The 13,865-nt window shown below is 38.7% G+C and overlaps 1 protein-coding gene across 1 annotated transcript in view; it reads right to left on the bottom strand.

Moving 5' to 3' along the window:
* Window positions 1-4,283: 4,283 nt before the first annotated feature.
* Window positions 4,284-13,865, bottom strand: part of FRYL (FRY like transcription coactivator) — a 336,418-nt gene continuing 326,836 nt past the window's right edge. The window contains exons 61-64 of the mRNA XM_065404953.1: window positions 9,715-9,732; window positions 8,644-8,754; window positions 6,770-6,966; window positions 4,284-6,349 (exon numbers count right to left, since the gene is read on the bottom strand). Coding sequence (XP_065261025.1) covers window positions 6,091-6,349; window positions 6,770-6,966; window positions 8,644-8,754; window positions 9,715-9,732 — 585 coding nt within the window. The 3' untranslated portion in view covers window positions 4,284-6,090. The remainder of the gene's footprint in view (window positions 6,350-6,769; window positions 6,967-8,643; window positions 8,755-9,714; window positions 9,733-13,865) is intronic.

Raw genomic sequence — 13,865 nt, 5'->3', positions numbered from 1 at the left:
TGGCTTCTATCTCTGGGTATCCACTGATAAGAGTGGCCATAACTCTCAAGAAGACTCTCTGAGGGAAAGATGTGAGTTGCTGTATTGGGGGGAGAATGCAGCAGTAGTGGTGTTGGTATGCAAGGACAAACTGCCATGCCTCCAGCATGGCAGCAAGCTTATATGTGGTTGTCCAGCTACTGCTTTTTCTGCTGCCTCATTTCCCTTTTACTCTGGTTTTGGTGCCTTTTTGTCTTTTCCCTCCATCTCTCCTACTCTTCCCTTCCCAATGCTATTTCAAATTCTTGGAAGGACATGCTTGTCCCTGTCTTTCCTCTTATGCTGACTGTCCTGAGATTTTCCTCCTAGGTTCATTTGTTTTCTCTCTTCTCCCCTCTTTTCCCCCCCTCCCACCCCCGGGTGGTTTGTTTTTTTGTTTGTTCTCTTCCTACAAATGATCTGAGACACTGACTACTGGCTTCTTCTGTGTAGCTATAATACTGGCCACTTATTTCTAAAGTGAGGGTTGTAGAGTGCCAGTGTGAAAAGATGAGTCTCTTTAAATAGGTTTGCTGGGGAGTCTGTTGTATATTAGAATTTGGCTTACACATATCAATATGTGGAATGATGGAAAATTTCTTTCCCCCCAATCCATTATTAATGGCTGTGCCTTCTCTGCACAGATTGGAGAGGTAGTCCACATTTCCATCAAATAGATATGGCCAAACCTCTAGAAATACTTAGTACTAACTCCTTCAACTCATACCCATGTACATAATTACAATTTTGACCCATGTAGTTATAGACCTGTCAGCTCAACATTGATCCCAGGTAAGACAATGGAGCAGCTGATATGGGACTTGATCAATAATGAATTACAGGAGGGTTACATAATTTAATGCAAATCAACATGGGTTTATGGAAAATAGATCTTTTCCAACTTTTCTTATGAGATTACAAGTATTGATAAAGGTAATAGTGTAAATGTAATATACTTAACCTTTAAGGTGTTTGACTTTGTATGACATGACACTGATTAAAATACTAGAAAGATATAAAGTTAACATGGCACATTAAATGGATTTAAAAACTGGGTATCTGAGGTCTCAATTTAAAACAAATGGGGAATTGTCATCGAGTGAGTGTTCCCGAGATTGATCCTGGGGCCTTGCACTCTAATGGTTTCTAATCAATGATGTGTGAGAAACCACAAAATGGAGCAGTGGTAAATAACAAAAGATCATGGATTCAGAGCAATCTCGATCACTTGGTAAACAGCACATAAGCCAACAATCTGCATTTTAATATGGTTAAATGTATACATCTAGGAACAAAGAATGTAGGTCATACTTGCAAGCAGGGAAACTATCCTCCACAACCCATAAATCTTTTTCCAGTTTACCATTTCTCAGGAAAATCAGCTGACTATGAGCTTCCAATGTGATGCTGTGGCCAAAAGAGCTAACATGCTCCTGGGATGCCTAAACAGGTATCTCGAGTAGGAGTAGATGAGTCTACTGTTGGAATACTGCATCCAGCTGTAGTTCCCACAATTCAAGAATGTGGGTAAAGTGGAGAGGGTTCAGAGAAGAGCCATGAGAGTGGTTAAAGGATTAGAAAACATACCTTATAGTGGTGGTCATCTTCTTTTTCTTTGAGTCTAAGGGGTGATTTGACTACAGTTTAAGTATCCACATAAGGAACAAATATTTATTAAGGGACTCTTCAGTCTATCAGAGAAAGGTATAACATAATCCCATGCCTGAAAATTGAAGCAAGACAAATTTGACAGTGAGGGTAATTAACCACTAGAACAATTTACCAAGGGTCTTGGTGGAGTCTCCATCACTGCCAATTTTTAAATCAAGATCAGATGTTTTTTTCTAGAAGATATTTTCTACGAATTATTTTAGTGAAGTTCTAGGGCCTGTTTCCAACAAGAGGTTGGACAAGATGATCACAGTGGTCCCTTCTGGCCTTGGAATCTGTTTTTTGTACGAGATAATAAAGAATTGTTTGACATATCAGAAAGGATGTGTTAGACTGAGGGAAAAGTTCAGTTCTAGAAAGGAAATGATCAGCTAACAAATTTTTCCCTTCTGGCTCCTGCCCTTGCATATCTAAGATGGAGAGCACTATGGAAAATAGTGGGAAGAGAGATCACAGAGAAATCGGCCACATTTTTCCTGACAGGGACTGTGGAAATAACATTTTCTTTAGAGACTACTAAATAGAACACCTTTCTCCCAAAGGAGAACAAGCCAATCTTGGACAACTTAACGAAAGTATTAAAAGGACAATATAGACAACTTCTTGGTTTCTTTTAAGGTGACTGATGCTCCTTCAGACCAAAGAGCTACATTGGACTGCATTAAATGAACCTTGGAACCTGCACACCCAATGCAGTGTATGCATTTCTAACACCATCTTATCCATCTGGCTATGGACAAGTTGTCTTGTTTGATCCATTTTGGATGGAAAGATAAGTGTGCTGATTTTTCGGAAGCAATCCATGTATTTGAGGTACATCTTCATTGCTCTGTGGACAATGAATAGTGCCTCAGAAAACTTTTCCATCCTGGAACAGTAGACTTGATCAGAAGGGGAAGACTATGGCCTGTGGGATATGGAAAAAGTACATTTTCCCCCAGTTACCTAAGAATCAGATCTTTGTAAGACTACCTTGTTGTTAAAGATGCAGTAGTGTAGGTTAGTGTTATGGACCTCAGAATGATCAAGTTCTGTGACAATCCTAGAACTGTAATGCACAGAAAGATGTGTGCTGCTTCTAATTTTCTTCACTCTGAAGGGATACTTTATATACAGAGACTTCAAAATTTACCTGTATGCAATTCATAATTTCATTACATAAAAATTAAATGATTGCCACAAGGAAGGCAGAGAGCTGCAGTTGTCATCACCATACTTTGGAAACAGGTGCTTCTGCCATATCATCCTACATCACTGCAGGTACTGCATCATTGATGAGGAAAGAAACTGGATCTTAAATATAGTTTGAAAAGTGGGCTTGCTGGATGTTGCTTCACTACAGTGGCTGGTATTAGTCAGGTAAATGCTATAAATAGGGAGCAGTAGGGTGGGGATAACATCTGGTTTCCACCCTCCCTGGTTACTATTTCTTCTAGCACTTTTGGCAATTGGAGTATTCGGTGCTTTTGATAATGGCAGTAATAAGTTAATCCTGTGGGCTGTCCGTCCTCTATAGTTTCACACTCTAGTATATTTTAAACATTTGGTAGGCAGTCCTGATTCATGTCAAATGCAAGAACTTCCTGTCCCTATCTCAGGCCTATGCCCAATGCAAACTCCTGTTCTCATAGCACACGATACCTGTCGTGGACACTGGATTGTGTAACTTCAGATGAGGTTGCAGGGAGTGCCACAAAGCTCTTGAGTACGTGAAGTAGGATGGATCTTGGTTTGTTGCTAAAAATCTGGGCCAGTTCTTCAAAGAAAGTACAAGTTATGTTGGGGTTAGTTGTTGGATGCCTGGTTGCAATCTTCCTCAGTCAGACTAATCCTTCATTGCTTTCTCTCTCTTTCTCCCTGCCCCCATTTGCATTAGTTGACACTCCAGGCCACAGCCTATTCAGCAAATCTCATGATTTCACTTGGCTAAACCTTAACCTTCTTTGGTACACCCCTTGGTTCAGAAGGTAAACAGGTCATTGACCCCCAGTATCAAATCAGGTGCTTGATCAGCTAAGATAGCAGCTAGCACAAGAATCCAGCTAGTTATAAGAAGTGGATGTGTAAATGCTTGCTCCTGTTAACAAAATAAAGTACACTTAACAAGGAAGTGGTATGCCAATTTATGTGGCTGCATGGATGGCTGCTGTGGGAGAAAAGAGTGCTAGGAAGACACGGTGTAGTGCATTTTAAGATGTAGTTCCTTCAGAGGCTGGGGAGGAAGGTGGATTGGGAGAAAACACCCAGATAAGGCTAAGCTGTAAAGTAAGAGAATATTGCTGGGACCCAGTTTAGGCTGATAATTTCAAGAACAGAAAGTTCTAAAAACTGTACACATTACTGGTTAGGAATTGTGCACTAGAATTCATAAGTGAATGTGAGGCATGTGCAGTATAAGCCCTATTACAATCTGATGCACACTAAAATGCTGTAGTGTAGACAGGACCAATGAGAAAACACAAATCTATTTGCCAATTCATTGCTGAAATTGTACACTATGTTAACTAAGAAATATTTCCACTTCAATGTTTACAAACTTCTAAAAATGACACTCTTATCCTTCTAGCTTGCACAAAATACACAGGATGACAGGTACAATGTTTTTATTTTACAAAAAAAAGGGGGCTGGTAAAAGATGATGTAAATAAAAGTGTAATGCGCCACTAAATAAAACTACACACCCCCAGTAAATACTTATTAAATAATTAAGAACACCATCTACAGTACCACAGAAACATCAAAATAATTCAATTTTATCAGGTCAAAAAATACAGTGATTATGAATGTGCTTTGACCAGTTACAGAGCTTGTTAAGGTAACAACTACTGTCAGCAGTCCAACAGCGTGCACAGTGCCTTCAATTAATGCATTTCAGCATAATTACATTTCAAGTGGGGTCCACTTCCCCAAGAAAAGGCAAAGCTAAGAATTTCATTTGTACATTCTAAACTCCAGAATTACAGAGCCCGGTTTAAAAAAAAAAAAAAATCACAGTGGGTAAGAGAGATGCATATAAAAATACTGGGTGTTCCTTTCAAATTGCAGGAATCATGGGACTACATTCACATTTTTTACAAAATGATTTTCAACAGAATCCAGTTCATTTTATGCTACAGTGAACAATGACTATGAACTATCAGTATATAGAAGTATATTGCAGGTTTTGATAGTTTTCCTCTTTTTTTTTTTTTTTTTCTTTCCTGTAGTCCCAATTCCTGAGGTGTAACATGAGTTATGAAGATACGTGTAAATGCATCGGCACCTCTTCTTGAACTCAGCAGACTACACCGACTGCAAGTCATGTATTCTACCACCAAGAGCCACTGTTCCCCTTCCCCCCCCCATTAGCTTTGTACATCTATTCTCATATAACAGTGCATTGCATGAATGTACAAGAAAAATACTGGTTTTGCACTATACAGTTTCTAGAATATATACAGAATAAAATAAGTTAACTTTCTTCTAATGAGAATTGCTGATGGGCAGCATATATCTTTAATATACATTTTAAAGTCTCTGCAGGCAGCTACTTTTTGGTTAGTTATCAATATTTGTAACATAAGCACTGATCAGAGAACTGAGCAGCATTCCAATAAAGTTAACAGATATATTATTTCTTTTAGAAACACTGGGGAATCCCAGTTTAAAATATTATTAAATGTCCTAACATTTACACACTATGAGGATTAGAGCTAATAAAATAAAATTTCTCCAAAAATAATCTTGCATTGCTCTTTTAGGCATGCTCTGAGACCTTATCAACAAACATCCATACCTTCAAAATGCAACAGTCGCATATCCATACATTTCAACTCTCACACATAATTCCTCATTACAGACAAAACGAAAAGCAAAACAAAACATTGAGACGTCAATGGTTTTTGCAAAGTCTTTACAAGTCCTTTTTCTGCTCATGTATGACTGCACATTCTTCATGACATTGCACAGTGTGTCATTAGGCATTAGTTGATGATTACATTTACTGTTGTAAAACCAGGAAATCTTGCAGGTCTTCAGCCAAAATAAATCAGCCTTGATTTTAGCCTCATCCCACCTGCTTTACTTGTCTCACCATCTGGAGGCCAGTACTACAACAACACTTACAATTCTGTTTCTACAAAAAATAATGCATGTATATGCATTGCTTTTAGCCCTTTTCCTTTAATGTAGTTTATATCTATATAATAAAAAAATCACTACTGCCCACACAACTGTTGTGTGTAGAAACAGCAGTCAGTAAGATGTTAACTCCATTGGTTTTTAGATCTTTGTTTTTTGATGAAATTTCATGCTACGTTAAAATTCTGTATTGGCCATCAGTTTTTGTTTTTTTTAATGAAAGGTGCTTGATAATGTTCTGAGGCATCCTTAGCTTTGTTTCTTTACTAAATGAAATGCTGTTCAGAATCCAGTGCTCACCATATTTCCTACAGGTTTGGCTTTTGCTAGAAGCTGATAGGACTGAACCATGCGTAGAGACTCTCGGATTTCTAGATTAAGTTCCATCAGTTTTGAACTGGCTTCTGACATGTCTTGGTTAGAGCCTACTACTGCAAAGCTACCAGTCTGGCCCAACGTCTGATGACGAAAATATATATGCAACAGCGTTTGGACTGGGTCATCTTCAGAACTGCCAAATATGTCATTGGGCCAAATAGACCTGTGAATATATACATATTTAATATTTTCTTTCAAAAGAAAACAAAGCAATTAGTCAACATGACTTTCATTTTTGTTTTAAAGAATAGGTGTGTTATATAGGACAAGCATGTGAGAAGAGAGAGTTCGTTCGTTCTAAGGTGCTATTCCTATACTTATTAACGAGATGTAATTTTCTTAAATAATATACATTAAGTTTATTTTTCAAAGGATACAGTTCTTAAAAATCAGAACTACTCGTTAAATGGTGAAAATGCACAAGAGAAAAATACAAACAGTCAGGTTTGTCCTTTTCAACAAGGACATCTAGCAAGAGTTAAAAAAAAAATTGGAATCAAGCCTATGTTTAAATTAAAAATGTCCATTAGGAAATTGAGTGCTGCTCTAAAAGCATAATAATTTAAATCATTTCACATTTTACCTGAAAGCCTTGACCTGTGCTACAGCTGATATAAACTCCTTGCTTCTCAAGGTTTCAATGAGAGAATGAATGGCAGTTTCTGTGCTAGCTTGGGAAGCCTCTGATATTTCAATTTCTTCAATACCACTGTCTGAGGCAGATTCAGCCTCTTTCAGACAGCTCTCCAGCTGGGCAAGTTCTTCTGACATGTTTATAACCTAAAAGAAATATGGAGAGTTGAGCCTTTCTGGATCAAAAACTCTTTTCAGCCAAATTAAGTGTTGCAGGAAGATAGGGATGTGCACTTTCCCTCCCCCAGAACTGTGCATGAGGTGGGGACACAGACAAGGGCACCAATGTGGCCACTTGGCCCAAACACTCATGCATATGGATGATTACATGAGTCAAGTACTTGTAATGAGCATTTGGGCTTTCATATAGTCTGTCCTTAGTCAGTTCTTTAGAATTCCTTGCAGGAATTCTTACCTCGCACTCACACTAATTGGTGGGCCATGAACCCTTCCACCTGTAGCCATGTATCAAATCAACGTAAAGAAGTAGCCTCTTTTGGAAGAATAAAAAAAAATTGAAATGATTCTATTACAAATAAAGAAAATCTGAATGTATAGAAAGAAAGAAAAAGTTCAGTACACGTATATAGCAGTGGTGACCAAACACTATAGTGTGGTCCAGCCAGTGCACATACGGCAGCGCTGGGCAGCCAATGGGGATAAATATACATGCCCAGTTGTCATAGCACCTCGCTGACTAGGAGACACGTCCTTTCATCAACATTACCCAATGTTATCAACAAATGTGCATACTGGGATACGAAGAATGAAAATATCCAGGTGCCCATTATGGGGGGGGGGGAGGGGTGTGTGTGTGTGTGTGTGTGTAACTGATAAGGAGTGTGGGAGAGACTTGAGGAGAAAGAGGGCAAAAGTTGTGCACGGGCTAGCGTATCTGAGCTAGCTTGAGTCACCTAGCGAGGGTAAAAGGAGCACTGAAGACAGCATAGCACGGGCTTCAGAGCAGGCTAGTGAGCTGAGTATGTACCCAGGATCTGTGCTGAGCTTGTACTAACTGCACCGAAGTCCACCTTGTGCTGTCTTCATTGTTATTGTTACCTGTGGTAGTTGGATTCAAGCTAGCTCAAGTAGGCTAGCCAATGCACACCGTTTGAGTGACAGCTTTAAAATTGCTTCCTCTTCATTAAGTGCCCAGCTGCCCTTTCAACTCAGCAGTTTTGTATGGCTCTACAGGCTCTTTTAAATTAACATTCTGTTGTAAAAACTTCTATTAGCTTTTTTTTTTTTTAGAAATGTCACTAATGTTGGGTACCTCTTTGTTGTGTTTCCAACCTGAGACGCCTTCTCCCTGATTTTTAGTTGTGCTGAAGACATATTACCAGCTTTTTGTATAGATATGCAGAGATAGGTTACATTCACCTGAAACTTGAATATGGCTTTAAAGCTGTAACACTAATTGCAAACTGATTATACAACTATGTACAGATGAGAAGACTCAGTGGAGGCAGAAAGGGTCTTCATAACAGCATCTTCTTGATTGGAGTAAACTTACCTCATTTATAGTTTGATTGTTATACACCAACAGTGACAAAGAACATTTTAAATCCTTGATTTTTTAAAGATCATTGGGCTCCCTGCATTACTGTGTATTAAAGCGCTTTCAAGTAGTCCAAGGATCAACACAGATATAATTCGATGACTGAGAAAATAATTGCAAGTTCTAATTAAACCTTTTATCTCTTGGCTACAAAACAGCTGGTATACACATTTCCATTTTCAAAAGAGATGACCTGCTGATAATTTTTAATGGGTATTGTTTTTGAACACCAATAACAGGTAGCTAAATAATAATATTTCCTTTACCTCTGCCTCTTTTTTGATTGTATCTACTTTGCTGATAAGTTTGCAATAGGCTTGGAACAGAAGCAGCAACTGGAAATGCAACTTGTATAACCTCCGACACAACTCCAGCTCCTACAAAAGTAAACAGCAACATTATCTTAAATTCAGGGAGTGCTAATCTACTAACACATGACACAATCAGACAATAAATCATAGCCAGTTTGTCCAGCACAGAATTTACAATATTAAAAATATTTATTTGCTTACTGCAGAAAAGGAAATGTCAAGAAGATTTACAAGCTAATGTAGTGAGAAGCTGATGAAAGCAGATGAAAGCTGCATTCAGGACTAGATTGGTAATTAGAAAGAAAGTAGTATTGCTCTTGCAGGTTAAAAGTTTATCTTTTAAGAAGGGCAATCACATTTCCAACAAGAAAAAAAAGGATTCAAATGACATTTCCAAATGTCATGCTCCAGCAGGAAATACATAGATTGCTTTTATTTCTTTTGGCTGTTTTGTCAGTTTAAACAGTAGATCTGATACCAAACAAACAATTGTGATTTATGAGTACGGCCTCTTTTCCCAATGTTAATATAAACAGGTAAGTTTGCTATTAACCCTAGACTTAAGGTTACAATTACATGATAGAGCAAGAGGAAACTAATTAAATTCTTAGATATAAGAATAATGTTTCCTTATAAAAGCTTGCTATGATTTTATTTCAAGAAATATCAGATGGTAAATTCTTATTGGAATGGAGCAGCAATATTAACTTATGCACTGCTTTGTTTGCATATTTTTATCTAAAACACTAGTCAACGAGGAGGTAATGTTAATATTGCTTTAGATTTAGACAGAGAAGCTACTGCTAATGGAGTCATCTACTATTAACTTGTATTAACTACAGGATCATATTATCTACAAAGGATCACTAGTTCATGGGTTAGGACTATACAAAATTGAAGCGTGCAGTACTTTTATAATAGTCTATGATGAGACATTACTATCTCACAAATGGAGAGGAGACAGATGGAGACCAGTTTGTTGACTGACATGGTTAAGTATTCAATAAATCAAGAACCATCACTTACTGCTAGAATTTCCATTTGCTAAGCAAGAAGATGAGCGGGTCACAAAAATACAAAGGAAGAAAAAGATCAAGAATTAGTGTAGGAAATTATTTTAATTAGGGTTATAGATGTCCCAGGTAAACTGGAGGAAGAAATATATTTACCATTCTCAAAAGTTTCATTGAGTGGGAAAAATATCAGGCTGAATTCCAAGTGAAATTACTAAACACTCGCTGATATAACTGACAAAGAGTAACTTTTTTTCTTGCTGTCCTACCCATTAACAAAAATATACTTCAACTACAACACTGCTACAGGAGGGGTCTGGAGTTATATATGTGTAAATATTTATATAAACCATCAGAAAGAACAATTAGGGTTTATTATCTGTACAATCCGTTTTCCTTAATCCATGCCATCATATTTGAACATAGGGGAAAAAAACAAAAATGAACCTCCCCCACACAAATCACTTTCCCCATGAATTTAGGGTGTTATGTCAATCTGAATTTTGAGTCAACTCAAAAAATCTTTGTTTTTGAGTTTTTAATTAAGACCTTTACAATACTTCAATGCAAGATTTTCACAGTCTAATTTCCCTCTAGGATTGTGCATATGGTATTTTAGAAGAAGAATGTGTGTGTGTGTGTGGGGGGGGGGGGGGGGCGGGGGAAATGTCAGGAAAGCCTTTTTTGGCTATGTCTACACTTACAGTAGCAAGTAGAGTACATACACACTGCACGCACCCCTAGCATGGGTATAAATAACAGTGTAGACATTGAGGCACTACTTCGGTGAGCAGACTAAAGACACACCAGAACCTTAGGGTACATATCCTACACAGCTCTCTTCATACTCATTGTCTTCCCCATCTACACTGCTGTCTTTAGTAGTGTAACGTCCCACTGCCTTCCTGCTGCTAAAGCCTTTCGCTGCCACAGGAAAAAGCTCTGGTGGGGGGAGGCACTGGGGAAAGGCTCTGGAACCTCCCTGCAGCAGGGAAACACTCCCAGTAGCTACACATGGCAGGATGGAAACAGCCTGCTTTTCACTGTGGCGTGTAACTACACATATCCTACATGCTGCCACCAGTGTACACCAGGCCTTAGAGTGTAAGTTCTTTGGGGCAGGGAAGGTCTTTACTTTTGTGTTTTGTACAGTGCCAAGCACATTGGTGGCACTTTAATACATATATAAATAATAAGCATATGAGAGATGATGCAATCAAAGTGACTCTTCCACAAAGGAGCAATTTATGCTTTAGTATTATGTAAATACACAGAATATATACAATGCCTATTTTTTATTCTGTAGTTTGTACTCACTAACATCTAAATAGTGCAGTAATTAGGCAAGCAGCAACTATTGGGCACAATGCAATTTCAGGAGATTAGACCCTGATCCTGAACCATTAAAATCAATGGGAGTTTTGCTATTGACTTCAATAAGTATAGCATCAAAGCCCTTCGGGTACGTCTACACAGCAAAAAAAAACAGTCCCGTGGCAGCAATTCTCAGTCCCGGGGCAAGTGCTGTGGAACTAACAGTGTAGACATTCAGGCTGGAGCCTGGGCTCTGAGACTTCCACCCTTGCTGAGTTTCAGAGCTCAGGCTTCAGCTTGAGCCCGAACATTTACACTCTATTTTTAGCCTTGCAGTGGGAGCCTCAGGAGCCTGAGTCAATTGACCTGCACTCTGACTTGCTGCTGTACTTTTTTTTTTTTTGGGTGCATAGACATCCCCTTAGTGACCAGCAGAGAAGAGCTAATTTCATAAACTTCAGCCAGTTATTAAGTCCCAGTACATGCCAGGCACAGTCTATTACTACTATTATAAACCAAAAATGAAAAAAAAGACATGGATTTCTATAGGGAATGTAAGCATAAAACAGCTATTCTAAAAGTTGAAGTGAAGTTCTACTCCGAAAAATGGTATTGTGTGGTTTTATATTTATTCTCTCTCCATTACTTTCACATTAAATTTACTCAGTTTACAGATGATAACATAATTTTCTAACTGCCATTCCTGCAAACTCAGACTGGGATCTTCTGACAGTCGGGATGCTTTCTTTCTGGCTCACTTGTCACCACTACTAGTAAAGATTCTGTAACTGGATTTAATTAACAATTCTGCTGACGATGCATGTGCCAGAAGAGAATTCAGCTCTTTGCTCCCTAGCTATATTGACATCAGTGCTAAAAAGTAGCAGGAGAATCTTATTTATGTCAATGAACTAAGCATATCTGTTGAATGAGGTGCCATTTTTCTGATCATAGCAGCATTTTAATGCTCAGTACATTAGTTGATTACTTTAATAATCTATTAACATTCCATTCCACTTACAAGGATTTCTGAAACAAGTACCACATTCAGTAATCCACAATAGTTCCTTCAAGTCATTTCTAAATGTATTTAGAAAGTCTGTAAAAGGTGTATTTTTTGAAAACACCTTAACTGCACTTTCCTGCCTTTGTGCGAGTGAACAGGTACTATATATTTTTAATTTTTTTAAATTTTAAATAAATGTATGATCAATGAAAGAGTCATATTACTAGGAGGCAGCGTTGCCATTAACTCAATGTGTGGGCTCAGGCAAGCCATCTAGGCTGTGTGTCTTCAAATGTGTCTAAGGGAGTTGGATGCCCAACTTCTACTGAAGGTCAATGTGAGCTGGGCATCCAACTCCCTTGAGCCCCTTTGACAATCTCATCTTTAACCTTTTTGGAAAAAACTCTGCCTTTCTTGAATCCTGTGTACCCTTCACTGATTCTAACATGTCTGTACAGGTTTGAAGTAAACAGGTATGCTGGAATAATTTGTATAGTGGGGATGCTGAGAGCCATTGAACCAAACTGTAAACCCATATCATGGAAACCACTTCAAGCCAGTGGGTGCGACAACATCCCCAGCACCCCTATTTCCAGCACCTATAGAAGGACTGAATTTGGCCCTCCCTCCATTTCTCCATCTATAAAGCAGAAATACTGATACTCACTGCCTTCATGAGTATATTGGGAGTGTTAATTAGTGTTTATAAAGCATTTTGAAAATGTAAGATGATATATAAATACAGAGTACTATTTCATTATTACATAGGTAAAGTATGTAATAAATCTTTAGGACACTGTATAGGGAAAGTGTGCATGCCTACATATGTTTATTATACAATGGAACACATGTCAAGCAAGATATTAAGGTGTAAACAATTTTTAATATGCATTAAAAATCCTTGTGAACAGTATTTAGCTTGTGTGCTTAGCCATTTTTCTGAGTTAAAAATATTGGCCATTTTAAATTGTTTTTCAAAATTCTTAACACAACTATACATAATTATCTCCTGCTCCAATATTGTTTTAATCTAAAAACATAACCAAAACCATCTGAATTGGGATTTTTTTAAAAAGAGACTTGTATAGTTTAAATAGGTCCAAATAGAATTTTGTGAAAAAGGGAGAGAAAATTCCTTTCTAGGCTGAAACTGTGTGTGCAAAGAGGGAATTTTTACTGCTGAAAATTGGATTTCTTTTAAATAAAAATTAATGACAGACATAAGTATATCATCACAAACAATACTACTGTATGGATTTTGTTTAAAAAAAAAATCACATTCTTATAAACAGATTTTAGTCGACTAAAAGGAAGAAAATGCTTCCCATTTCCAGAGTTGCCAACCTTCTAATCACACAAAACCAAATACCCTTGCCTAGCCCCTGCCGTGAGGCCCTGCCCCTTTCCTGAGGCCCTGTTCCCACTCATTACATCCCCCTTCCCTCCGTCGCTCGCTCTCCCCCACTCTCACTCACTCGCTCATTTTCACTGGGCTAGGGCAGGGGGTTGGGGTGCATGATGGGGTGAGGGCTCTGTCTGGGTGTGCAGGCTCTGAGGTGGGGCCAGAAATGAGGGATTCAGGGTGTGGGAGGGGGCTCTGGGCTGGGACAGGGGGATGGGGTGTGGAAGGGGGTGAGGACTCTGGGGTGGGACCAGGGATGAGGGGTTTGGGGTGCAGGAGGAAGCTTGGGCTGGAGCTGAGGGGTTCGGACTGCAGGAGGGAGCTCATGTCTGGGGCAGGGGGTTGGGGTGCAGGAAGGGGTGTTAGTTCGGGTGTGGGAGGGAGCTCAGGGCTGGGGAAAGGATGCGGGAAGGGGCTCTGGGTATGGGATCTGGGCAGTGCT

Source organism: Emys orbicularis, chromosome 5, assembly GCF_028017835.1.
Source record: "Emys orbicularis isolate rEmyOrb1 chromosome 5, rEmyOrb1.hap1, whole genome shotgun sequence".
Lineage (NCBI taxonomy): Eukaryota > Metazoa > Chordata > Testudines > Emydidae > Emys > Emys orbicularis.
The sequence above is the reverse complement of the archived record's forward strand: the minus strand, read 5'-3'. Positions and strand labels throughout refer to the sequence as shown.